The sequence below is a fragment of the Perissodus microlepis genome, chromosome 5 (assembly GCF_051167445.1).
Source record: "Perissodus microlepis isolate ML-2025 ecotype Zambia chromosome 5, ASM5116744v1, whole genome shotgun sequence".
NCBI classification, from domain to species: Eukaryota; Metazoa; Chordata; class Actinopteri; order Cichliformes; family Cichlidae; genus Perissodus; species Perissodus microlepis.
In genome coordinates this window covers 27,917,569-27,944,181 of record NC_140465.1, presented here as the reverse complement: position 1 = coordinate 27,944,181, position 26,613 = coordinate 27,917,569, and the positions used below count along the sequence as shown (strand labels likewise).

General features: G+C 37.0%; 3 protein-coding genes, 1 long non-coding RNA gene and 1 pseudogene across 5 annotated transcripts; all 5 read right to left on the bottom strand.

Annotated features, from left to right (window-relative positions):
- Nucleotides 1-3,118: 3,118 nt before the first annotated feature.
- Nucleotides 3,119-4,238, bottom strand: LOC146387518 (transcription factor HES-5-like). Its single transcript, XM_084927242.1, has 2 exons — nucleotides 4,133-4,238; nucleotides 3,119-4,006 (listed from the first exon to the last, which is right to left on the bottom strand). The coding sequence occupies exons 1-2, from the start codon at nucleotides 4,193-4,195 to the stop codon at nucleotides 3,686-3,688; spliced, it is 384 nt and encodes a 127-aa protein (XP_084783368.1). The 5' UTR covers nucleotides 4,196-4,238; the 3' UTR covers nucleotides 3,119-3,685.
- A 1,769-nt stretch (nucleotides 4,239-6,007) lies between these two features.
- Nucleotides 6,008-7,137, bottom strand: LOC146387517 (uncharacterized; annotated as a pseudogene). The gene is made up of 2 exons (XR_014800185.1): nucleotides 7,011-7,137; nucleotides 6,008-6,906 (listed from the first exon to the last, which is right to left on the bottom strand). The product of XR_014800185.1 is annotated as an uncharacterized LOC146387517 (transcript).
- Nucleotides 7,138-10,559: 3,422 nt separating this feature from the next.
- LOC146387516 (uncharacterized) lies at nucleotides 10,560-11,424 on the bottom strand. Its single transcript, XR_014800184.1, has 2 exons — nucleotides 10,960-11,424; nucleotides 10,560-10,826 (listed from the first exon to the last, which is right to left on the bottom strand). It is a non-coding gene; the product is annotated as an uncharacterized LOC146387516 (long non-coding RNA).
- A 157-nt stretch (nucleotides 11,425-11,581) lies between these two features.
- Nucleotides 11,582-13,163, bottom strand: LOC146387515 (protein hairy-like). Its single transcript, XM_084927241.1, has 2 exons — nucleotides 13,058-13,163; nucleotides 11,582-12,942 (listed from the first exon to the last, which is right to left on the bottom strand). The coding sequence occupies exons 1-2, from the start codon at nucleotides 13,151-13,153 to the stop codon at nucleotides 12,616-12,618; spliced, it is 423 nt and encodes a 140-aa protein (XP_084783367.1). The 5' UTR covers nucleotides 13,154-13,163; the 3' UTR covers nucleotides 11,582-12,615.
- Nucleotides 13,164-15,898: 2,735 nt separating this feature from the next.
- Nucleotides 15,899-17,612, bottom strand: LOC146387514 (transcription factor HES-5-like). Its single transcript, XM_084929154.1, has 2 exons — nucleotides 17,499-17,612; nucleotides 15,899-17,383 (listed from the first exon to the last, which is right to left on the bottom strand). The coding sequence occupies exons 1-2, from the start codon at nucleotides 17,559-17,561 to the stop codon at nucleotides 17,057-17,059; spliced, it is 390 nt and encodes a 129-aa protein (XP_084785280.1). The 5' UTR covers nucleotides 17,562-17,612; the 3' UTR covers nucleotides 15,899-17,056.
- Nucleotides 17,613-26,613: the final 9,001 nt, after the last annotated feature.

Sequence of the window (26,613 nt, the reverse complement as noted above, 5' to 3'; positions counted from 1 at the left end):
TATGCTTCTCATCTTGCGCTTTCACTGCTTTCTGGCCAATCAGGGGCCTCAGAGCTCAGGACAATAGAGCACATTTAATGGCTGTCATAGAGAACAGGTGGGATGCTTTATCTGCATGCCATACATAAGTGAGATCAGTGGGAAAATGCTCTTCCTGAAGTGGACACGGGAAAATTTTGTTTCCTTCTGTAAAGCTTAGACTATGCACATGGACCATGATGGGACATAGGACAGACACTTCAACGACACTAATCTAATCGACACTAAAAAGACTGTAAAATGTGCTGCGTGGATGATAAAACTTATTACTAACATATTATTAACATCTCAACTGCAACAGCAAATACTCACTACAACATTTTTTAAATACGTGGCTTTTTATTCTCAAATAGCACCACTGTTTCTGTCTTTAATTATTTCTAATGATAAAATAGACAACTCAAATGAATAATATTAAATAACCTTCAAAATGAGCTAAAAGCATTATTAATATTTTTAATGTTTAATATTTTCTCAGTCTCTTTTTCTCAGCAGCCAGTTATAGCAAAACCAGATGGTTGTGAAGTGGGCCTCTGTGCTTTCCCTGCCTGAGAACGGTCCCGAGGCTTTGTTAGAGCAGACACACTTCTATTGTGTGTGCTGCTGAGCAGGCTGCATACAGAAGTGTGGGAAGCCGTGTGTCGCTGTGGCTCCCAGCAGCAGAGAAAGAGGAGGGCGTGTGACTGGGGCACGTTCGGCCTTGTGCATGGAGCTGTGGGGGGCTCAGAGGCAGGGAAATGAGAAACCTGAGCCCCTACACAGACAGCACAAACAGATGGAGAGGAGATAAGCAGAGAATGTATACCCACTTGAGCCTGGTTATATGTCAGTTTTGCATTTTTTTAGGGTGCTCACTGTATTTAAAAGCACAACATAAAGATAAAAAGACATTACATCAGTCATTACAGAAACAGAAAACAGAAATTTCTCAAAGGTTTTATAGTAAAATGTTCTTTTGACAGACTACAATAGTAGTATTGTAAGACTGAAAGTGGCCACTGATTTTTAACTAGTTGGTGTGCCCACGTGGATACTCTCGCCAGATACTTTACTAGGTATACCTTCTCAGGGTAACTATCTATCTATTTACATGTTATTTCAACAAAGTGCTGGAAGTGATTTTGCTCAATACTGACAGAATAATACGCTTGCTATTTATCAAAAAAAAAGGAAAAAGTAACAAAAAGTAGACATGCAGTACCCCAGTACCTGAAAGACAGAAGGAGCCCAGTTGACAGAACTATCGAATGGGTCCCTCCACATTTCATGGCATTTATATATTGGTTGTGTGAAGGTAAAGTTAGACAAAGTATAAAAGTTTAACTTTTATACTTTGTCTAATAGGACTCTGGAGGGCCACCCCAATAAGATGAACTCAGCTCTGCTCAATATTAATTTAATCTCTTCATAAACTTATTGGTGGGAGCCTCCAAAACAGTCCCAGTTTCTCATGTGGCCACTTGGGAAAATTAATTCTACTGATCCATGGAGACTGTTGCCTGACCTCGTCTGTCAACCTGTCCATCACCACTACAAACAAGAAGGGGTTCAGAGCTGATCCCTGATGTAATCCCATCCCCATCTTGAACCTTTTTCTCTCACCTGCTGCATACTACATCTCTGTCTTCCTGTCCTCATAAATGTCCTTCACCAGCCTCAAATATATGCTACAACTACTTCCTCATTTGTACCATAGTTCCTCTCTTGGCTCCCTATCATATGCTTTCTCTAGATCCACAAAGACAGTGCAACCCCAGCACTCACAAAGCAAGCATTATACTGTATCTGCGGTGCTCTTTCTCCACATGAATGAATCCACATGAATCATCTCTGCTGCTCTCCTTTGCTTTTAACCTTGGTTTAATCTTCGTTTTAACCTTTTTTTCACTTTGTCCTTAAAAATTTGTACCAGTACACTTCTTCTCCATTCTCCAGGCATCCAGTCATCTGGACCAACCGGCTTTTCAATCTTCATACTTTTCATAGCTGCTTTCATTTCCTCCTTATTAATTCTCTGAACTTTCCTCTTCACTAACTATTCTCCATCTCTCTGCCTCTCTCTTTCTCTCATTTACTTCATTCATCCGCTCCTCAAAGTGCTCCTTCCATTTTGTCAACACACGCTCTTCACTTGTTCTTCCCATTTCTATTTATGTCCCTAATCGCCCTAACCTTTGAATACTTTCCTGTACTTACTCATTCTACAAAAACTATGGACAATGTTCTTCAACTTACACTGTTTAATTTCTGCCTCTATCATCACTTATTTTTCTTGAAGTGAGCGCTGTTTTATGTAGCATCACTTCCAAAGCCATCCTACAGGATACCATCAGATGCTACATTCTCCTCTGCCATTACTGTGCTTTTAAATCTCCTATCTCAAATTGCCTCTTCTGCAAATTGTGTAGATCACTTCTGTGCACCTCTCAGATCCCTTGTGTGTTAATCTGTGTTTCTCAGAGGAGCTGAGAGGAGGGGAAACCAATTATTATAACTACCAAGTTATGCAGAAGAGCATCTTTGTTAAACCTTGAAAAAAATGAGCTACAGCAGCAGAAGCCCATACTGAGGGCCACACCTGTCAGTTAAGAACAAGACCCTGAGTCTACAGTTCACATGGACACATGGACAACAAAAGTTTAGCTTTTTTGAAAAAACAAAAAACTGTAAACCAGCTTTTTATCTTAACTTTTCTTTGCTACAAGCATAAAACCTTGCATAGATAATACTCCATAGGAATGATGGTGTTTCTTGATGTAGACTTTTGAGTTGTCATGTTAACTGTATCTCGTTTAAATAAAAAATCTAAACTACAAATAAGTAAAAGAGATCTCAAAATGAATTCAAAAGGTTCCAAAAGCTGTAACCTATCAGAAACTGCTTCTTCTCATTGAAAGGTTGACCATAAAGCGTCTTGAAAGCAGAGAGTTAGATTACATGTGCAGAGTACTCAAAAATGATCAAATGCCCTTAAAAAATAGATATCAGGAGACATCGTTTCCATCTGGCAGTGTTTGTTTATTCAATGAGACAAAGTGAGGTGCATAAACTATAAATCTTCTAACAGCAGGTGATGATACATCACAGCAACAACTTGTAAATGACTACAAGAAACACTGTACTCAAAGCGAGTAAAGGAACAGCTGTCTTTATGAAAGACAAAAAGCCAAATTACTAAACAAAATAAAAAGTGACCTTAAAACAGATCAATGTAATAATAACATCTACATAAAAAATGTTCATTTACAAACAGATAATAGTCACTGGAAAACTGTGACAGAGTGATATTAACCCCCCAAAATTATTTAAACATCTAAAGCTTCTTATCAAATGATCAATATTTTTTAAAAGATAATGTTACTATAACATTATAGAGAACCTATGCTTGTAGCATGTTGAGAAATAATAATCATTGCTGATGCAATCAATTTGATTCATGCAACATGCATGGCAAGATGTTTTCTTTCTTAACATGAAAAACAGTATTGGTGTCATTTACCAGGAAATTACACATTAAGCACACAAAGTAAAGACTTCTGTAACTACAGAAGAAAAAGTACAAAGAATTTCAAGGAATTCAGTCCAGTAATCTTTGACCAATATGGTCTTTTAAACTATTGTATTAGCGACTACTTTATGTGAGTCTCTACCACGGCCTCCACAGGGCGCTGTTGTCTTTCGTGGTGCTTGTCTGGACTGTGGAACTCAGAGGAAAGAGGTCATCCTCTCTCAGATTTTCATCAGAAGCAGTCTGCAGCTTGCTGAAGCTGTTCAGCAGGTTTCTCTGCTGCTGGTTCTGCTGCTGCAGCTGTGTCAGGAAGCAAACGGTCATCTCCAGGATGTCTGCCTTCTCCAGTTTGGAGTCTGGCTGCTGTTTCAGGAACTCTGGACCCAGCAGAGACTTGAGCTGCTCAATGCAGGTGTTGATTCGCTCTCTGCGTAACTTCTCCACCAGAGGCTTTCTGAGCTGCAGAAAGAAGAACAAAGTCATTAATAACATCATTTGGGAGGATGAAGTTAGCCTTAACAAAACACAAGCTCTCATGATTACTGACATGCTGTGAATATTATGTAAATTCTATGTTCCACTTACCTTGTGAGTCAGTGTCAGATGCTCTGGGGTACCGGTCATTGCTGCAGTGACTTTAGGCACCATGCTTGGATTTCTGTGCTGTAGAAGTCTCTGAAGATAGTTCCGATCTCTGCTGGCTTCATCCCTCCTATTTATACTACACCATCTCCATATGAATGTGTGGGTCTTACTCTGATTCAGGTTTCCCACAGTCTAAACCAATCAGCGGGCTCTGTCAAACAATAAGGCATGTGGAGCCAGCAACATGCTCCAGTATGCCCAGGGGATAATAGGTTTCAGGGAAACAGCTGGAGGACTGGAGGGAGAGGGAGAGATAGGTTCAGAGTTCTATGTGAATCAGGGAAAGTGGTGACCTCCCAGGGAGGCCTGATGCTGGGATCGATAACTTTGACTAAGCACACGCTTATCATCCTGTTGCACCTATGGGGGAATTATGGGGAAAGATTTAGATATAGATATAGATATATTATAGTTTTGTAGCATTTTGATTGCTTTGTGTTTTTACTGAGCCCAGATGTAAAATATATCTGATGAAATTGGTGTAATTTTAATGGAAAATTTAATCAAATATTTAATTTATGACAACCTAATCTTTTAATAAATCATTATAAGTGTTGTGCCTATTGGTTTTATTAAAATTACTGCTGAACCATTCTGCTGTCCTTTTGACACATGCTGTAAAGTCAGTGTGAGTAGCAAGTTGATTTCAGTATCCCACACTGACTCTCTGTGCTGTGTTCAATGAGCTACAAAGGGACGTCTGTGACAGATGCTGCCTGTGTGTTGTCAAAGAAAGACAGCATTACATCACCAACCATCTGGAGGGAAAAGATCCCATTGGATGGCTGTGACAGATAGTTAAACTTACAATTACACTGTAAAATCCACCAAGAGTAAGATCAAAATATTTTGGCATGTCCTACTTAAATTTACAATCACGACTGATAATTGACTGTAGTTTCAGCTGTGAGGGTGGGAAGTTTTCCGGGAGGGAGCAATTTCCCAAAGTGTGCCAAATCCCTCTGGAGAATTATCAAGCTGCTAGTGGAGTGATAGTCATTTACAGTCAACACTGTTCTCCAAAATTTTCCTACGCTTCCTCCTTTATTCTTGATTCTTTTTTTTTGTTCAATGAGTGGTAAATCTCTTAAAATATACAAATATTCTTGAATTGTCCATTCTGTTAAAAATTGCATACGCTTTAAAGATGTTTTGTCTTCAAATTTTGTTTTACATCACATCATTGTTCCTACTTTACATATGAAATATGTTTTACACCTTATTATAAAAATTGTAGTTGTAGTGCAAGACAGTGATATGGTGATCCTACTTTGGGTAAAAGAGGAATAGCCAATATAACAGTTAAAAACATCAGTTTTTGAAGTCATGCTCCCATTTATCCTCTGTCCCTTCAGGGCAATAGTCTTGATCTATTGTTGCCCTGGGGGTCTGTGAGTCAGCTTCTTCTGGTTTCCCACACTCTGTCCTTTGACTGCTTTCCATGGAAGAACAATAGAAGTGTGCCTTATTGAGTGTCACATCAGAGTGTCATGTGAATCCAGACTCCAAAAACGTTAAACTTCTTATTCACCTAAAGGTGATATAAATAGATATGCACAACATGTGTTTGGATTTTATTTGGTTTGATGACATGACTCACTATAATTAAACAAAGTAAAATGATATTAATAACACTCCTCATAATCACATAAAAGTGCTTTGTTTTGCACTAAACATGTATGTTTGGCTACAACAGCAACAACACTTTTTACAGGCATTTACAGTCAACTTAACAGTTAAGAAATAGAAGAACATTTGTCTTTGATCTTTATAAAGATGTTAGTGATGACATAAAATAATGAGTAGACATTGTTTTCAGCAGGCAGTCCGTTTATTCAACAATGATAAAAGCTCCAACAGGAAGTGATGATACATCACAACAGCAACTTGTGGATTTCGACAAGAAAAACTGTAATCAGAAAGAGCTGTCTTTATGAAAGACAAAGTTTACAGCAGTTACAGTACTCAGTGTCAGTGACAAATTAATTTGAAATAACACAAAAATATTAATTAAAAACTCACTAAACAAAAACTGACCTTACAGGTCAATATTGATCAAGAGGTGCAAATATCACAATCACATTTTTAACCCACAATAAGGATCAAGAAAACTGTGTCAGTAAGAAAACCTTTTAGAAAAAAACCTCGTAAACATTTGGATCCTATAACAGATCAGCTTTGAATCATTATTACATTTTTGTTAAGTCACTTATTACAATCTGTCCTTAAAGAGGACACTTAAGTCACAAATATCATAACCAAAAGGTAACGAAAGCTACTATAACATGTACAGTAAGGATAAAGAATATTTCAGATTTCATTCATGTTACATACATGACAAGATGTTTTCTTCCTTAACACGAAAGGTACTGTTGCTGTCATTTCCCCAGGAAATGTCGTCTTGCACACACAACTCCAGTCTGTAGGTGTCTACCACACCCCCAGAGGGCGCTGTTGACTGGACACTTGTCTGGACTGTGGAGTTCAGATGAGGGAACTCAACCTCCTGAGAGTTCTTCTCAGAGGAAAACTGCATCTTCTTGAAGTCAGTCAGTAGGTTTCTCTGCTGCTATAACTGCATCAGGAAACAAACTCTCATTTCCAGGATGTTTGCCTTCTCATATTGCTGTTTGAGGAACTCTGGACCAAGGAGAGACTTGGACTCAGTGCAGCTATTGATTTGCTCTATGCGTAATCATCTGAGGTTTTCTGAGCTGCAGAATGAAGAACAAAGTCATTAATAAACTTGTTAAACTTTAAAAAATGCAAGTGCCTATAATCAATATCAAAACTGGTTCAAATAAAATCTTCAGTTTACCTTGTGAGCCAGAGTCAGATGTTCCTGGGGATTGGTCATTGCTGCAGTGATTCTAGGCGCCATTCCTGATTTTATGTCCTGCAGAGATCTCTGTGGAGATCTGTGTTCTGATCTCTGCTGGCTTCATCCCTCTTATTTATACTTCACCATCTCCATATGAATGTGTGGGTTTAAGTCTGGCTGAGATTTCCCACAGTCTGAACCAATCAGCGGGCTCTCTGACACAATAAGGCATGTGGAGCCAGCATCTTACTTGTGTGCCTGGGTGATAATAAGTTCCAGAGGAACAGCTGGAGACCTGGAGGGAGATGGAGAGGTACTTACAGAGTTCTATGTGAATCAGGGAAAGTGGTGACCTTATAGTGAGCAGATCTGCTGCCTGATACTCGGATCAATAACTTTGACTAAGCTAACACTCATGATCCCATTGCATGAGTGGGGAATGACAAACTTTTAATGTATGAGTTTGTGGCACTTTTTAACATGTCCCACAACTAAGGGTGTACTTCCCCTGTAATTAAGTGAAACTTAAGCATATTTTATGTCAAATTACAAAGTAATTATATTTACCTGCAAATAGGTAGGGGACATACACTAGAATAAGGGGGTAACGAGCCATGTTTTTACAGGAAATAAGGAATTAATTATGCTTTAAGTAAATTTAAGTAGTCTGTATGTAATTTGAAATATGTAGAAGTAATTTTAGGTAGTGCATAAGTAATTTTGTTTTAGAGGAAAGAAGAAGCAATTATATTTCAAGCCAATTTAAATAGTGCCTAAATTCTGTGTGTTTTGCAGGCAAGGTAACTCAGATTATGCTGTAAAATGTTTAGTACAGAATTAGTAATTTTAAGTACAAAATTTCTTTCTCTAATCTTTTTGGAAAACAAACAATATTTCCTCTTCTTACCCTGTAAGTACAGAAAAATGGCACACTCCTTTCCCATAAACTCCTTTTAAAAGTCATGCTTGAACAGTGATTGAGAAAGAAAAAATAATTAGACTTGGCTCCATCATTATAAGTCCACATAGGCTTCCAAGTGTATAGAACATCTATCGTGCACATTTGTGTAATGAATATTAAAGGAAGATGTAAAGAAGGCAAAAGTGCTTAGACCTGGGCTGGTTTATAGTATTACTAAACATATTTTTTGCAACTGCACCATTAGTAAGCTGAGTGTTGTTCCCATTGTTTTAGTTTAAATTACTCGGTGCAATAAACTTACTGGTGTCCTTTGTGTCTTTTCACACATGCCATATATCCAGTGTGAGTAGCAAGTTGATCTAAGTTTCCCACACTGACTCTCTGTGTTGTGTTCAATGAACCACAAAGGGATTTCAGTGACAGATGCTGCCTGTGTGTTGTTGAAGAAAGACAGCATTACATCACCAGCCATCTGGAGGGAAAAGATCCCATTGGATGGCTCTGACAGCTTGAAATTTTTAAAATTAGTTTGAAAACTCTATAAGAAGCAAAATAAAAATGTTTTGCAGGTCCTACTTTCAGTTTTCCGCCACTACATTTTCTACTTTAAGGCATAAATATGACTGATAATTACCAGCCATCAAATGGATGGGAAGGTAGGAGGTTTCCTATGAGCAAGCAGTTTCCTCAAGTGTGCCATTTCCCTCTGGAGAAACAGCAAACTGCTGGTGGAAAGATAACTAGATATTCTGGATTTTTCCCACACTTCCTCCTTTAACAGAAAATTGGCATGTGCCCATTTCCAAATTAGTTTGAGGATTTTTTTTCTTTGGGCCAAAGTGTGACAAACCTCTTAAAATATGTATCTGACCCAGGACAGTATCCCTTCTGTTAAACAGCTGTATATGTGCTCTTTATATAGTATGACAAGTCTCTGTGTTTGCTCTCTAAATCTGGGTCACAACATTTAGGTGAACACTTTATTACACAGCATGAACATACAGACATTCAGCTAACAACTAAAATCTAAAAATGTAACAATTAGACTATATTATTTGATCGTCTTTGATGGAAGTCGTTATCAAAAAAACTATTTTTGAATTCAACCAGGAAAATATCAGAGATTGTAAAGGAGGAGAGCCTTGTGAGCATTTGTCATATAACTCAAAGGTTTGTTTTCAGTGCTGAATCTAACAATAATGTGTTTCTGCATAATTTCAAAAAGCCCACAAGGCATAATGGGTAATTTCCAGAACAAGTCTGGCTGTCATTAACCTTAACTTTATTCTGTTTATTTGCACAACCAGTAGAAGAGAGCAGATTTAATATCAAACTATTCATAATTCACAAGAGGTAATTATTCGGAGAAGTTTCAGAACAGTCCCCTCAAGTTTTTACGTTTATGTTGACTAAAGCTTTTTGTTTTACCACAAGCTCTTCCTTGCTGTGCTGCAGACGTAAGCTTTGCAACATTTGACTGTATGCAGAGTTGTAAGAATGTCACTAATGAATTCAGTTGTGTAGCTAGCTGGCTAACAAGCTAGGACTGTGTTTCTAACACCATGGAGTTTGTATTTTTTTTTTTCCAAAGTATGCTTGTACAGGGTTTCTTAAGTAAGTCACCAATACTAGAAGAATACTTTCACTAATCTTTGGCCTGGTGGTTTTTATACTGAGGTATTTCTGTTTTAAATAACTTCTTTGTGCCCGAGTCCTGTGTGGTAGGTTTCTGTCTACTCCTGAAGGCTTGAGTTGAAATGAGCTTTTCATTCTGTGAATTAGACTATACACAGCTAGAGCTTAATTTTCAGTGTGTCGCTGTGAAAATATCCGTTGACAAACATTATCATTGACTAGTTGAGTTGCTATAGCCCCAGAAAAACTAATCTCAAAGAACTTCATCAGGACTCACAAACCGGCAGCTAACACATTTGGGGTAGTGAGGTTTATGGTGGCACTTGACTTTGTAGTGAATCATATAAAACAGCATTGATCACCGTCTTTAAAAATACTTTCAGACCATGTGTTACAAGATCAATATGTGTTCTTAGTGCTTATTTTCTGATTATATTGTTTTATGTATTTTAATAATAAAGGCTTGTAAAGCAAGGCCACTTTTGACTCATAAACCAAGTGCTCAGCCAGACTGAAAAACAGGAAGTTAGTGTAGAGCTGTGCAAGCATATAAATAAATACAGGAAACCAGACAGAAAAAGAGGAACTAGTAACATATAAGGAGTTGTCTGTATCGAAACAATGTGTGACGTGTACAGTACCAAAATAACACCTATATGAGACGCATTTTTAGCTTCTAATGTTAGAGATTCTGCAACTAGCTGTGGGCTGTGCAGGACTCTCTCTTCCGGAAGATGATTGAATAAAGAATTATAAATGTTTTGACCACTCCTGAGTCGGGTTTTCTCTGTTCTATCATGGGGATCAAAGAATGTGGTTTAATACATGTTTTCAACTCTGGTCCACCTAAAAGAAGTTCTCCAGAAGCTAATGCTTGAAATGGTTGCTTTGTTTAACAATATTAAATTATAATGTTTTAAAAGTACTGTTGACACTGCTTTTTTTTAATAGAGGAAGAGCCAAAAAAAACACAATTTATAAGAAACAAGTTTCACTTTGAGCCACGCTGTAAGGAAGAGGACTCCCTTACTGCATTTATTTATATTATATTATCTGTATAGCACCTTAGAGCACACCTTTCACTTTATTAAAAGCACTTTATCAAGCACTTTATTTAGCATTGCACTTTAAGCATGGATTTGCACACACAAGAAGTTTAAATATTTATTGACTATTTATTGGGAATTTTAAAATCAGTTGGTAGCCTTATTTCAGATCTGGCACAGCTGCTCCTCATCAAGGAATGTGGTGGTTGTCTGTCAGGAGAGAAGAATGGTGATTGAGATTGTGATTAAGGTTTACCAGTAAGGAAAACTAATGCAAATGTGTGTGTGAAATCTAGGGATAAAAGTGGTGCAAATAAGTGTTTGTAAGATAATGATTACTCACCTTTCTTGCCTGTGTCCTCTTCAAGGTGTTTGGGCAAATGTTTCCCCGGGGGTCCAGACACCATTTAAAGGTTCCGGGAGAGACCATTGGTAAAGAGAGTGTGGTGAATCTTGTTGTGCTTGGGTTTCTGGGTTTTTATAATATTGGGTTTGGTGTAACAGTAAAGTGTGAAATATTTATTAATATGTAAATGTGAAAATGTATTTATGTATTTATTTATTCTAATTGATATATTGTATACTGTGGTGGAAGGTTGGGATTTAAGAATTTACCTGAGAGTGGAATAATGGTTTAGTCTGTGACAGCTGAACATATTTAAGGCTGCCAGTTGTCATTAGAGGGTGGATTTTTGTGCTGTGAAGAAGCTTGACAAGTTGTTGTAAGGAGAGCTGTATAGCAAATAAATACTTTGTTCCACTACACTTGCTTTGGTCCATCTCACTGTGTTTCCAGCCGCTAAGGGCCGCCTTGTTACACACGCTCACATTTATAATCTGATCGTTCTGGATCTATTGTTTCACTGGGGCTCTGTAAGTGATTTTATTTTAGTTTCCCACAGTTCCCCAGTTGTTATTTGGTTCAATATGACCAACACCTAAACTAAATTAAATAACACTCTTCATCACAGATTTTAGTGCTTTATTTTCCTGTGAACATGTAATTTTAAAGAAACAATTATAATGAGTGCTGGACTTTCTAGGTATTTATAAAAAGTGGAGACTTAAAATGAAGGAAAATGAAGAATGCATATCTTTCAGCAGATAGGTCAGTTATGCCATAAAATAATATTAGAGCACAGGTTTTTCATCTTACGGTGTTTGTTTATTTAGCATGAACGAAAGCTCAAACAGGAGGTGATGATCCATCACAACAACAACTTGCAGTTTCTACAAGAGACACTGTACTCAGAAAGAGTAGATGGAAAGCTGTCTTTATGAAAGACAATGGATTTGCAGTATTTAGGAAGCCACGGCAATGTTTTCCTCAAACAAAGCAAAAATTTACAAAAATTGACCTTAAAACAGGTCAGGTAAAATTAAAATAAACTGCATTGTCTCTTCAAATCTGAGAATGACTTAAATGTAATGTTTTCTGCAAAACATTTATTTTGATCTTAAAACAGATCCCTTTTCATTAATCACTTACATTAAAGTAAACTTGATGAAAAAAAAAGTTTTATCCACAAAGGATAGAAATAAAAACTCTCACTGATGATAAAAAGCTATAAATAACCCAATTACACAACTCAACCCACAATGAGTTCTAGTGAGTCCAGTTCAGGTAAAGTTCATTATTACTTTCTGGTCAGAAAGAGGACATTTTAATTTTAGATTAAAAAATCAATAATGGTAAAAAGTATTACTATAACATAATCAGTACAAGAAGTACCTCTCAGATATAATAATGATTGCAGATTCAATCAGATTTCATTCATGCAATATGCACCTTATGATGTTTTTCTTTCCTAACATGCAGGATACTGTCAATGTCATTTCCTTAGGAAACGTCATCTCGCACATACACAAGAACACACAAAGTAAAGCCTTCTGTACATACAGAAGAAAAAATCCACAGAATTTTAAACAATTCAGTCCAGTCATGTCTGACCGATATGGTCTGTTTAGCTTGTCTGGTATGGAGTCCAGTGTGAGGGTTCTACCACGGCCTCCAGAGGTCGCTGTTGTCTTTTCTCTCCAGAGAGCATTGGGTGATGCTGGTCTGGTCTTTCGAGCTCAGAATAGAGAAGTCAGCCTCTTTCAGCTTCTCATCAGAGGCATTCTGCAGCTTTTTCGAGTGCGTTAGCAGGTTTCTCTGCTGCTGTAGCTGTGTCAGAAAGCAAACGGTCATCTCCAGGATGTCTGCCTTCTCCAGGTTGGAGTCTGGCTGCTGTTTGAGGAACTCTGGAACCAGGAGAGACTTGAGCTGCTCAATGCAGGTGTTGATTCGCGCTCTGCGTAACTTCTCCACCAGAGGCTTTCTGAGCTGCAGAAAAAAGAACAAAGTCATTAATAATCTTGTTCAGGAGTTTTGTTTTTGTTAGCAACAAAATATATTTTCTACAATTTGACAGTTTACATGAACAAAACCTTCAGTTTACCTTGTGGTTCAGAGTCAGATCCCGAGAACTGGTCATGGCTGGATCGCTATGCTGTAGAGGTCTCTGTAGAGAGAATCTGATCCCTTCTGATTTCATCCCTCCTATTTATACTCCATCATCTCCATATGAATGTGTGAGTCTTGGTCTTGTTGAGGTTTCCCACAGTCTGAGCCAAACAGAGAGCTCCTCGAGACAATAAGGCATGTGAGGCAGCGACATTCTGTCATTACCACCGGGAGTATAATAGTTAGCTCCCAGGGGAGCAGGTGGAGGAGATAAAGAGAGCGCAAGAGGGCGCTTTGTGAATCTGTGAAAGGGAGCAGATCTGATATCTCAGCACACCCTTAACATCCTATCAAATACGTGCAAGTTTACTTGATCTAATTAATGAATTATAGCACTAACTGATAGGTAGATGACATTAGCTCTTTGCTTGTTTCTGCCAAAAAAACTGAAGAGTGAATTGTGTATTGAAATGTATTGTTATATTTAATTTGTAATTTATCAAGATATTTCATTTGATACTTTATTTAAACTTTTATCAAACCTTTTTTCAATAAAAAATAAAAATTTTCCTGTAATAACATGGTTGAGTGCAATAGCCTGTGATTTTCTCACTGAAATTACTCAACACGATTATCATGCTGCTGACCACATGCAGTCATCCTTTGACACGTGCCGTATATCCAGTGTGAGTAGCAAGTTGATCTCAGTTTCCCACACTGACTCCCCGCGCTGTGTTCAATTAACCACAAAGGGACTACTGTGACAGATGCTGCCCGTGTGTTGTTATACAAAGAAAGAATTACATCACCAACCATCTGGAGGGAAAAGTTCCCATTGGTTGGCTCTGACAGACAGTTTAAATTTAAAACTGCTGTTAAAAAGTTTATCAAAACTAAACTCAGAATGTTTAAACCTGTCACATTTTAAGTTTTCTAACACTATAATACATTTTGAACTTTGGTGATAATCACTCACTCACTACTGAATCAACATTTTGACTGTGAGAGTGGGAGGTTTCCTGAAGTGTGCCAGATCCCTCAGGAGAATTAGCCGGCTGCTGGTCGGCTGATCGTTATTCACTCTCAGCTCTGTTCTCCAGAGTTTTCCCACACTTTAGTAAAAAAATTGACATGTGCCAGTATGTAAGTCAACGTATTTTTTTATTGCAAAGGTGTGTGAAATCTTCTGAAAAATCTTGCCAGTTTATTTTTTTTTTAAAAAACCCTGGTTGTTCAAACCTTTTGAGAAAAATTAAAATTCAATAATCTTACAACAAAAAACAAAAAAACAAAACAGATTTCTGATAATTAGTTTTAAATAAGAGTTGCATGTCTGCTACTTAAGCTAAACTGGTACACATGGCATATAGCATCCTCTGATGTTTGCTTTACTTTATTGTTATAGCAAAACTTTTTCACTGAATCCCCAACCTGCAAAAGACAGGTTTCAGGTGGTGGATGCTTAAAAAAATATAAAATAAGAAGAGAGATTAAAAAAATACTGTGACCTGTAGTTCCTGTAGGCTTCCTGTTATTCAAAATACTTTAGCTTTTTCTGAATGATTCTTTTTCAAGGTTTGTACAATGATTTTCCACATCACCTCTTTGATTCTAGTCCACAGCTGAATCGTTCTCAAACACCTTGTGTTTAAATAGTGCTTCTAGTTTAAGAAGAGTTTTCTGATGGAAATGGTACCGCTGCTTTATTCAAAAGAAGCGCAGCCATCATAATGATTTAAAACATCTTTCCGCTTGTGGAGTCTCGCTCCCTTTTATCCTCTGTCCCTTCAGGGCAAAGGTCTGGATCTATTGTTCCACTGGGGCTCTGTGAATGAGTTTCTTCTGCTTTCCAACACTTAGTCCTTTCAGTGCTGTCACTTGAGAAACAATAGAAGTGTGCCTTATTGAACACCACATAAGCTAAAATATATATCATCTTTTAAGATTTAAATGATTAACTTTGAAACAATTCTTAAAACGTGTGAATCTGATGATTTTACCAGAAAAGTTAAGACACTGCATATTTGACCTTTAAGTTTAGAGATTTGACTTCCAACTGAACAAATTGAAATAACATCGATGACCCTTCTCATTACAAATGTTGGCTTTTCACTGAATGTGCATTTTTTGGATAAACAATTATAATAGGGTTCTAAAGGTTTGAAGTATTTGTCTACAACAAATGGAGACAAAGATAGAGACATATGACAAAAAATGAAGAACATACAGTGCTCAACAAATTTATTGAACTGCCTGTTATAAAACAATAAAACAGACATCTTAGAAATCTGTCAAAAACTTGTTAGAAACTAGAAATTACATTACAAATTTGAGCCGGCGCCTCTGAGAAGTCAGAAGTTAATTGAGCATTACAATCAATCACTAAAACATTTTTTTTTCTGTTCTGGAATCCAAGTAAGTAATTGTAATTTAGTATCATAAGCAAAAATAATAATGTGCTTTACTTTTTTTTACTTTTTTGTAAAAAAACAAAAAATGTATTGATAACAATTATATTTTAGCATTAAAAATATAATTTTAAATAATGAGTTTGAGCATACTGGTGGATTAACAATTACACAATTACCAATTCTGTTAATTTATAGCAGCTGTTCCACCAATTGTAAACCTTGGGTGCCCCAAAAAGACGTTACATGGACTTCTTCATTCTGAAAACGCTACGTCCAGATAAACAGAATCGGCTTTTTGGGATTTCATTAGCTTGATGATTGAGCATGCGTCAATGCACTTACACTGGGTTGTGTTTGTAATAAATTTGTTAGTCACTGTCTGACTAGCATCAATGTAAAAAGATAACAGATCAACTGCATAAAAATTATATGCACAATGTTTTACACTGGCAGTGTTTATTTATTCAACAAGGATGAAAGCTCAAACAGGTGGTGATGATACATCACAACAACAACTTGCAGATTTCTACAAGACACACTGTACTCAGAAAGAGTAGAGGAAAAGCTGTCTTTATGAAAGACAATCAATTTACAATATTCAAAAACCCAGTATTCAGTGACATTTGATTTCTCTTTCCACTTTCACTAAACAGCAAATGACCTTAAAATACATTGTTATTAACTGCTGAATTCAATTTTTTCTCACAAAGTAAATATTACTTTGTCTTCTCAAACCTGACATTAACAAAAATAGTAATGTTTTCAGTAAAACAATAAACATATTGATCTTAAAACAGATCAAGTTTTAGTAATGACATACATTGAGATACACGTCATCTAAATGTCCGCATAGAACAATTAAGATATTAAACTGATCAATAATGATCATGAAGTACCAATATCACTGTCAAGTTTTTACCGACTAAGAAAACTGTGATATTAAGAAAACCTTTTAGAAAGAAGCTGTAAACACTTAGATCTTATAACAAATTCAACCTTGAATTTAGATTAATGTTAAACTGATCAGTAACAGTCAAGAGGTACAAACATCACAATTACATGACTTGCCCACATTGAGTCGTATAGTTAGAAAATCTTCATGAAAGAAATACTAAACATTTGGATCTTATAACAGATCAATTTTGTGTGATTAATATCTACAATCACAATAAATCCTTAAAATGGACATTTAAAATTTAGATCCAAAAAATCAAAAACCAATAAAAGGTAACGTCAACGTCAATTGAAAAAAATCAATAATAGCAAAAAGCATTACTATAACATCATCAGTACATGAAGTACAGAAAGAAACAATTAAAATTGCTGATGCAATCAGATTCAATTCATGCAATATGCATGACATGAAATTTTCTTTCTCAACATGAAAGATATTGTTACTACACTTTCCTTAGGAAATATCATCTGGCACACACACACACACACACACACACACTCTCACACAAAGTAAAGCCTTCTGTATATACAGAAGAAAAAGTCCACAGAATTTTAAACAAGTCAGTCCTGTCATGTCTGACCGATATGGTCTGTTTAGCTTGTCTGGTATGGAGTCCAGTGTGAGGGTTCTACCACGGCCTCCAGAGGTCGCTGTTGTCTTTTCTCTCCAGAGAGCATTGGGTGATGCTGGTCTGAACTGTGGAGCTCAGAAGACAAAGGTCAACTTCCCTCAGCTTCTCATCAGAGGCAGTCTGCAGCTTGTTGGAGTGGGTCACCAGGTTTTTCTGCAGCTGCAGCTGTGTCAGTAAGCAAACGGTCATCTCCAGGATGTCTGCTTTCTCCAGTTTGGAGTCTGGCTGCTGTTTGAGGAACTCTGGAACCAGGAGAGACTTGAGCTGCTCAATGCAGGTGTTGATTCGCTCTCTGCGTAACTTCTCCACCAGGGGCTTTCTGAGCTGCAGAAAGAAGAACAGAGTCATAAATAAACTTGTTTGTTTGTTTTTTGTTAGAAAAAGAAAAGAAAGACTGTCAACTTAATAATAATTTAAATCCAGGCAGTGTTCAATTTACCTTGTGGGTCAGAGTCAAATGATCCATTGAAGTGGTCATTGGTGCAGCAATTGTAGGTGCCATGGTTGGATCTCTGTGTTGCAGAAGTCTCTGTAGCAAGAATCTGATCTCTGCTGGCTTCCTGGCTCCTACTTATAGTCCTACATTTCCATATCAATGTGTGGGTCTTACTCTGGTTGAGGTTTCCCACAGTCTGAACCAATCAGAGAGCTCTGTGAGACAATAAGGCATGTGGAGCAGCAACATGCTCCTGTATGCCTGGGGGATAATAGTTAGGTCTCAGGGGAACAGCTGGAGGACTGGGGGGAGACTGAGACATGCCCACAGATCTCTGTATGAAGCTGGGAAAGTGGTGACCCTGTAGAAGATTTGCTGCCAGATGCTGAGATCAATGATTCTGACTGAGCACCCAGTGCACGTGTGCGGGAGTAACAAAGCTGTAATGTATGAATTTCATATAAGCAAAAAATGTGATAGACTAGGTGAATTTCTCTGCATTTTCTGCTTCTGTTGATTTTAATGGACAATTTAGTCATTTGTATTTTCTATCATAGAGCTTAAATATCTTTTTTTTTTAATTTATCCAAAAACACACATTTTGAATGCTGTATCTACACATTTAATTTGAATTACTCAATATAATACAAAACAAACTCACTTCATCCAGATGCTACTGTGTCTTGTGACACGTGCCTTGTAACCACTGTGAGTAGCAGGTCGATCTCAGTTTCCCACACTTACCCCCGTGCTGTGGCCATTGAGCCACAAAGGGATTTTTGTCACAGATGCTGGTTGTGTGTTGTTATAGAGACAGTGAATTACATCACAAACCATCTGGTGGGAATGGATCCCATTGGTTGGCTGGGATAATAACATTTGAAAAGATTATATCAAAATAATTTCTACTTTTTTAATCTTTGACACATTTTGATCCTCGGTTCGTATCTGTGACTGATAACTGACTGAGAGCTGGATTGAAATTTTGGGATTGTGATGGTGGGAGCCTTCCTGGGTGACACAATTTTCATGAAGTGTGTCAAATCCCTTTGGAGAATTCACAGGCTGCTGGTGGAGTGATTGCCACTGAACTCTCGTCTCATGGGTTTTCCCACACTTCTATCATTTGCCTAAATAAGCATGCCCCAATTTACAAGTTAATTTTCATCTTGAAGATTATTTACCCATAGTTCAATTTGTGAAAGTTGAAATTATTATCACTCCAACAAATTGGAAAGGGACTTAGAATGCTTTACATCAGGAATGGGGAGGCCAGATACTGCAGCATACGAAGAAGCATACAGAAGTTCAAGATCTGTAATAAGTGAATTCAACTACAGTAGGTTAACCTCAGCTAATAATGGGTAATATTTGAGTACTTCTTCATCATCTGGCCTTTTGCTGAGATGCTAAATCTTTTGTAAACCTGTTAATGTTAAGACTGCAGGGCAGCCCACTGGTGTGGTGGTCAGCACTGATACTTGATATTAACAAGGTCAGTGGTTTGAATCCAACATGGGACCTTTATGTACAGAATTTGTATGTAGTCCCCTCTATTAGGATGTTATGAATGGATGCCATCACTACCCCTATTAATTTAACTTTTCTGTATCCTCTAGCTTTATTTTCTCCTGTGCAGACTGAGACAACATCAGTGTTTTGCAATAAATTTCCAGCTAGCTATCTAATTAGACAGCTGTTTTCTAGAAATCCCCAGTGACTTTCATTGTTTTTTAAGGTGGTGATTTGTGAGTTTTAAATATTAGCTTATGTTTTCTCTCAGAAAAGTGGGGTACTAATAAAATCGACTATGTTAACCGGATAACTTGCAGAACCTAAGAATTAGTGATATCCATCCAATGTAAAGCTGTATCTATAGCATGTTTCTAGAAACAGTATGTCCTGTTGAGCAAGATTCCCTTCTGTCAGGGGAATAGAGGCAAGCTGTTACATGTTCACCTGGTTTCTCTGTTTCATATTATCTTGAAAAATACATTCCTGAGAAAGAAACGGCTTTGATTTGAGCACCAACAAGACATAAACATGACAAGAGAGAGAAAGACTGTCTACAGACTTGGCAAAGGGTCAAGTGAATGAATGAGAAGAAATGCTGAAGTAAACTTCAGGTTTCTTGCAGTTCATTTTGAATAACCTTTATATGCCTACTTAAAGAGTTTGCATGTGCAGTTTTAATTAAAGACCTCTAGTTTGTTCAGTTTAACTTGGATCCACAAATACTTATAAAATCATCTCTGTGACAGGGAGCTTCTTCATTTGGGCTTGAACTTACAATAGGCGTTATGACGAATAGATTTTAGACCCCAAAAAATTAACAACGATTGAATGTGTGACACGTTGAGCAGTTTGCACTGTCAATAACAAAATTGTTCTTTCATAATTTTTCTTTATGAATTTCTTCAGATCGTGTCTTTAATTTAAATCCACACAAGACACTTTCGAAGATCTCTTGTTAAAATAGAGATTAACAATAAGAAATGACAATTAAAAAAAAAAAATGGTGTTACTGTTTTATGTGAAAATAATGGACAAAATCAGGCTCCCTTTTATCCCCTGTCACTTCAGGGCAAAGGTCTGGATCTATTGTTCCTCTGAGGCTCTGTGAGTGAGTTTCTTCTGGTTTCCCACAGTCCATCCTTTCAGTGCTTTCACTACAGGAACAATAGAAGTGTGTCTTCGTCTGCATGTCATTAGATTTCATTTGTGACGGTTTCATGGAAGTGAGAGCTTTTACTTTAAACACACCAGAAACACTTAATTTGATCAAAGTAGCAGTGTCTAAAAAGTGTATTTTATTTTTGTTTTAAAAACCCAAATATCCAGAAAGTTCCCCTCATTAAAAAAAGAATTGAACCTTGTTTTTCTTTTGTATGCTCTAACCTAAATAGTTTTTAGACTGCAGCATTTTTAATTGGATATGTAAATTAAACAAAGATCTGTGATAAACACCCCTTAAATTGACCTAAATTGGAAGTGAACGGAGTACATCTTTGCTTACTTATGAAAACCACAACAAACAACAACATGGAAATAAAGTTTTCACTTGGCAGTGTTTGTTTATTTAACAAGAGCCACATAAAACATAAATGCTTTAAACAGGAAGTGATGACACATCACAACGACAACTTGTAGATTTCTACAAGGCACACTGTACTCAGAGAGAGTGAAGGGACACCGTCTTTGTGAAAGACAAAATATTTACAGCATTTAAGAACACATTAATCAATATGAAAACTATTAATATTGACCTTCAAACAGATCACATTTACGTTCCCAAAAGAAAAAAAAAAAACACCTATCACAAAAAAGCTGACAGTGTGAAACATTTTTCAATAAAATGCTAAAATATTAATCTTAAAACAGATTGCTTTTCAGTAATCACGAAGTGATCAGTGTTTATCAAAAGGTACAAATAATATACTGTTTAATCCTCAGTGAAGTAGGGTTAAAATTGTCATATCAAGCCTTTTATAATTAAAAGGATAAACAACTGGATCTTAGAACAGATCTGTTTTGATATTAAATGGGGGTCAAGTCTAATTTTACAATCAGTCCAGAAAAAGGACATTTAAATCTTAGATCACAAGGGTCAAAAACCAACAAACAAAATACTACATTTGGTTCATGCAACATGCATGACATGAGGTTTTCTTTCTTAATGTGCAAGATGTCATCTCCTCAGGAAATGTCATCTTGCACAGAAATAAAAACAGATAAAAACTATAGTACTATATATACAACTATGTTACCATAACACGTACATTAGGCATTGATAATAATCGCTGATGCAATCAGATTTCATTCATGCTACATACATGACAAGATATTTTCTTCCTTAACACGAAAGGTTCTATTGCTGTCATTTCCTCAGGAAATGTCGTCTTGCACACACAGAAGAACACAAAAAGTTCAAATAATTCAGTCCTGTCACGTTTGACCAATATGGCCTCTTTTTTTCTTGGTATTAACTCCAGTTTGTCGTGTCTACCATGGCCTCCAGAGAGCGCTGTTGATCGGACATTTGTTTTTGGTGATCATGTTCTGGACTGTGGAGCTCAGAGGAGAGAAGTCAGCCTCTTTCAGCTTCTTATCAGAGGCAGTCTGCAGCTTGTTGCAGTGCGTCAGCAGGTTTCTCTGCTGCTGTAGCTTTGTCAGGAAGCAAACGGTCATCTCCAGGATGTCTGCTTTCTCCAGTTTGGAGTCTGTCTGCTGTGAGTCAGAGTCAGATGCTCCTCAGAACTGTTAATTGCTGCAGGGATTTTAGGTGCCATGCCTGGATCTCTGTGCTGTGGAGATCTCTGTAGAGAGAATCTGATCTCTACTGGTTTCATCCCTCCTATTTATACTCCAGCATCTCCATATGAATGTGTGGGTCTTAGTCTGGTTGAGGTTTCCCACAGTCTGAGCCAATCAGAGTGCTCTGCGAGACAATAAGGCATGTGGAGCCAGCAGCATGCTGCCGTTAATGCCTGGGGGATAATAGTGAGGTCTCAGGGGAACAGGTGGAAGACTGTGGGTAAACGAAGCGAGTGTAACAGATCTCTGTGTGATTATGGGAAAGGGGTGACCCTGTAGGGAAAGGAGATCTGCTGCCTGATACTGGGATCAATGGTTTTGACCGAGCACACGCTGATTATCCCATCACATGTCAGGGAAAAATATTCATGTTTTAATGTAAAAATTATGGGTAAAAATAAAATAATGGGATTAATGGTTTATTTCGCATGTGTTGTTTATAATGAGATTAATTTGAAGGGAAACTGTAAACATCAATTTGATTTTAACTGATAATTTCATTTATATTATTGTATAAAGAGTTACAAATTTTGTTTTATATATAAATATATATATATATATATATATATATATATATATATATATATATATATATATATATATATTTTTTTTTTTTTTTTTTTTTTTTTTTTTACAAATGCAAGAATATATTTTGGTGTTGTACCAATTAATTAAATCATAATGTCTCTAGAAAATAATCATGTAGCCGACCAGATGCAGTCATGTCTTTTGACACGTGCCGTATAGTGAGCATGAGTAGCAATTTAATTTAATTTACCCACACCCGTGTTATTGTCAATGAACCACAAAAGAACTTCTGTTGCAGATGCTGTGGGTTGTTATAGAAACGTGAGGTTACATCACCAACCACCTGGAGGGAAAGAATCCCATTGGCTGCCTTGGACAGTTGTTACAATTCAAATTTATAATAAAAAAAAAAAAAAACATTCTTAAAGTAATCAAATTAGGTTACCACAATTTGGAAAGTATTATTTTCAGTTTGCAATCAGCTACACATTTTATACCTCTAATGCTAATCATGATTACTGATTACTGACGATCAACTACATCAAAATCTCACCTCTCAGGTCCTGGGGGTGGGGGATGGTGGTGGCAGTTTCACGAAGTGTGTCCAGTGCTTCTGGTGGATTAATTCACAACTTGTGGGGTGAATGTGTCCTACTCTTTTCTCCAGAGTATTCACTTAACCATAAATAAATAAATAAAAATAATTCAAAAAAATAACTCTTGTGCCCTGTTGCAGGTTGAAAATTCTCCCATAGAATCATCTTTAAAAATATTTACCTATTAATCAATATGTAAAAATAAAACTGAATGTCATGCCCTGTCAAAATTGAGATAAATAACTTAAGCAAAAAATATTAACAGTATTAGATGGCCTTCAACTTTTTGTCACTCAGAGTTTACATGAGCAACAAGAAGGTCAGATTTTGCAGCAGCTGAAAAAAATATGTACAGCTGCAGCCTGTGGGTGGAATTAGATTATTTAGAAACGGAAGTTGTTTCCCCTTTACTTAAACCTCACATAGTCTTAAATGTAACAGGATACAGCTTCATCTTGTAATGCTTAACCTCACTTCAACTTTACTCTAACCCGCTGTGCTTACTATGAGCTCATGAACCTTTGTAGTTAATACAAATTTAACAACAACGGGTCCACTACAGCTGTGCCATTAAAAAAATGTTGTAACTGAATTTTTAAATTACTGTAATGTATTGCTAAATTATTTTAGTTAGTTTGACTCCAAAAATAAAGATCTATCTCAAACTCTGCAAGTGAAACAGTTTACTGAACAAAATAGTGGTATGATATATAAAAAACTAGAGTAACAGTTTTAATCCAAGGCTTGATGTTAAACTGATTGTCGTAAAAGAACAGACGTTTTAAGCTCTGTTCCTTCAGGGCAAAGGTCTGTATCTGATGGTCCAGAAGGGCTCTGCAGACAAGTTTACTCTGGTTGTTCACTATTCGCGGCTTTTATTATTGACCGCCAGAGAGCGCTGTTGTTTGAACATTAGTTTTTGGTGATGCTGGTCTGGACGGTGGAGCTCAGAGGAGAGAGTCAGCCTCTCACAGGTTCTTGTCAGAGCACCAGAGCAGCTTGTTGAAGTGGGTCAGCAGGCTTCTCTGCTATCGGCTCTGCTATTTGCTCCACAGCTGTAGCTTTGTCAGGAAGCAAACAGTCATCTCCAGGATTTCTGCTTTCTCCAGTTTGGAGTCCGGCTGCTGTTTGAGGAACTCTGGACCCAGGATAAACTTCAGCTGCTCAACGCAGGACTTAATTCTGTCTTTGCACAACTTCTCCACAAGAGGCTTTCCCAGCTGCAGAAAGTAGAAAATAAATTTTAAAAAAAAATTCAAGACTTTTGTTTTAGTAAAAATGTATCTAATTTATTACAAGTTTTTGACAAATGCGTCAATTTTTGATTTACCTAATGAGTTGGGATCACTTTCTCCTGATAAGTGATCATTGCAGTAGGGACTGTAAGTGGATCTCTGTGCTGAAAAGGTCTCAGTGGACAGAACCTGATATCTGGTGTCATCCCTCCCATTTATACTTCACCATTTCTATATGAATGTTTGGGTCTTTCCCTGCTTGAGTTTTCCCAGTCTGAGCCAATCAGTGGCATCATGCTCCTGTTATTGCCCAGGAAATAGTGGATAGAGATCAGGGGAACAGGTGATGGACTCTGAGAGAGAGGTACTCTCAGAGCTCTAATTGAATCTCAGAAAATAGAAACCCTGTAAAGAAAACTAATATGAGTAGACACTCATCATCCCAGCTTAATGATCTATTAACGATCTAATTAATGAACCACATATAAAGTAAAACTTACTTAGATTTTTTGGTCTCAATTTGTTTGATAATTTCTAAACCGAAACCTTTAATGCATCTTTTTTTAAATAGATTGTCAACTGAACATCATTCAGTTTTAATGAAATGCTTACTTTTTATGCAGGATAACAAGTTATGTTTACTAACATGTTGACAGTTTATCAGATTGGTATTGTGGGCTGTTTTAGTTTGCTGATTGGTTTGCTGTAGTTTATTGCTTTACTCAAGTACTCAAGGCAATAATTGTGCTGTTGCTCTTGTGTCAGTGACATGTGCCTTTTAGTCAATGGGAGTAACACGTTGATCTGGGTTTCCCACACTGACTCCCTGTGCTGTTGTCAGTGAGCCACAAAGAGACTTTAGTGGCAGATGCTGCCCGTGTGTTGCTGTAGAAAGAAAGCATTGCATCACCAACCATCTGGAGGGAAATGATCCCATTGGCTGGCTCTGAGTGGTAGTAAAATTTGAAATTGTGGTGAAAATTTGCCGTAATCAGAGTAGTTTCACATCATATTTTCAGGTTGCAATCACTGTGATGGAGTGTTCATGGGGATTGCTGAAGTGTGCCAAATCTCTTTGCAGTAATAAAAAGCTGCTGGTGCTTTTGCCACAGTCCTCCAAAATTAGCAGGTGCCTGCCTACAAATAGACTTTCATTAATGGACTGCACACGTGCAGGTGCTACACAGTGGATGGGCTTCTCAGCAAATAATTGCCCATTAAGCCTTGAATACATTTCTTGAACCCCAGGATATACATCTATAACACATTTTGAGTTTGATCAAGCATTGTTTATTTAAACTATTGTTTGTAATGATAAAGGAATTGTTTCCTTTTTGGAAAATCAACAGATATCATAAGCAATATACTGTAAATTGGACTTCAGCTGTTATTCTCTTAGTTAGAAAAAGAAAAAGTATGATGGCCCATGTGATTTTGTAATTTGAGGGGGTTTAGACTCCTGATTCCTTGTTAATCTGTCAGGGCAAAGGTCTGGATCTATTGTCCCACAGCAGCTATGTGAGTGAGTTTTGCCTGGTTTCCCACACAATTCCCTTTCACTGCTTTCACTGGAAGAACAATAGAAGTGTGCCTCATTATACAACACATTAGATACATTGTCTGACGTCCTTAAAAAGGGACATGTTTAAAGTTACATTTTTAAAAAAAATTAAAACATGCACGAATGCACAAAAACATGAATTGGTTTGATGGCTTAATGTTGTGACACAAAACAGTGACACAAAACGAATGATTCAGCTTCATTAAATGAGATTCGATTATATTGTTCCAGACTTTGATAATTTAGTTAAATAAAACACGTGTAGTTTGTCTGTTAAATTTCTTGAAAATTGATAGCTTGGTTTAAAGATGAATTTATATAAATTTATACATTTATATAAATTGGCATGTTTTTTTTTTAATATTTATGTTAAACGTCAACAAAAAAAAACATGTCTACTCACTGTACTGAACAGAGAAACAGCTGTCTTTATAAAAGACACAAACAGATTGTGTTTCACATAAAGCAAAGTAGATGTTTACAAAGTTATGAGCACCAATTCACGACTTTGTAGCGACAAGTTCACACCGTATATATTCTGCCAAACTATGATAATACTATGTGATCATGAAATGTTTTTTGGAATTGGACTTCTCTGTATGTTATTTTTAAACTTTTTCTCTCTCTTTGAATTGACTGTAAGTGCTGAAAATTGCTAGTAGGAAAAATACACAGTTTTTGTGCTGGACAAAGTCATCTTGTCCATGTCACATGTGTGTCCTCTGTCTCTGGTTTGTAGCTGCTCTCAGTTTCCCACACTCAGTATTGAATCATGGGGTCAGTGCACGACAAAAGGACCCTGAAAAGAGATTATATAAAGGTTTGGCTGTGCTTTGACTGAAACTGTGTGACGTCACTAACCATCTGGAGGGAAAGTATATGAT

Excerpts from the sequence above, each read along its gene's own strand:
- LOC146387518 (XM_084927242.1), bottom strand. The coding sequence starts at position 4,195 with ATGGTGCCTAAAGTCACTGCAGCAATGACCGGTACCCCAGAGCATCTG. Across the intron at positions 4,007-4,132 it reads ATCTGACACTGACTCACAAG|CTCAGAAAGCCTCTGGTGGA; the intron begins GTAAGTGGAACA and ends TTCTTTCTGCAG.
- LOC146387515 (XM_084927241.1), bottom strand. The coding sequence starts at position 13,153 with ATGAAATCAGAAGGGATCAGATTCTCTCTACAGAGACCTCTACAGCAT. Across the intron at positions 12,943-13,057 it reads ATCTGACTCTGAACCACAAG|CTCAGAAAGCCTCTGGTGGA; the intron begins GTAAACTGAAGG and ends TTTTTTCTGCAG.
- LOC146387514 (XM_084929154.1), bottom strand. The coding sequence starts at position 17,561 with ATGGCACCTACAATTGCTGCACCAATGACCACTTCAATGGATCATTTG. Across the intron at positions 17,384-17,498 it reads ATTTGACTCTGACCCACAAG|CTCAGAAAGCCCCTGGTGGA; the intron begins GTAAATTGAACA and ends TTCTTTCTGCAG.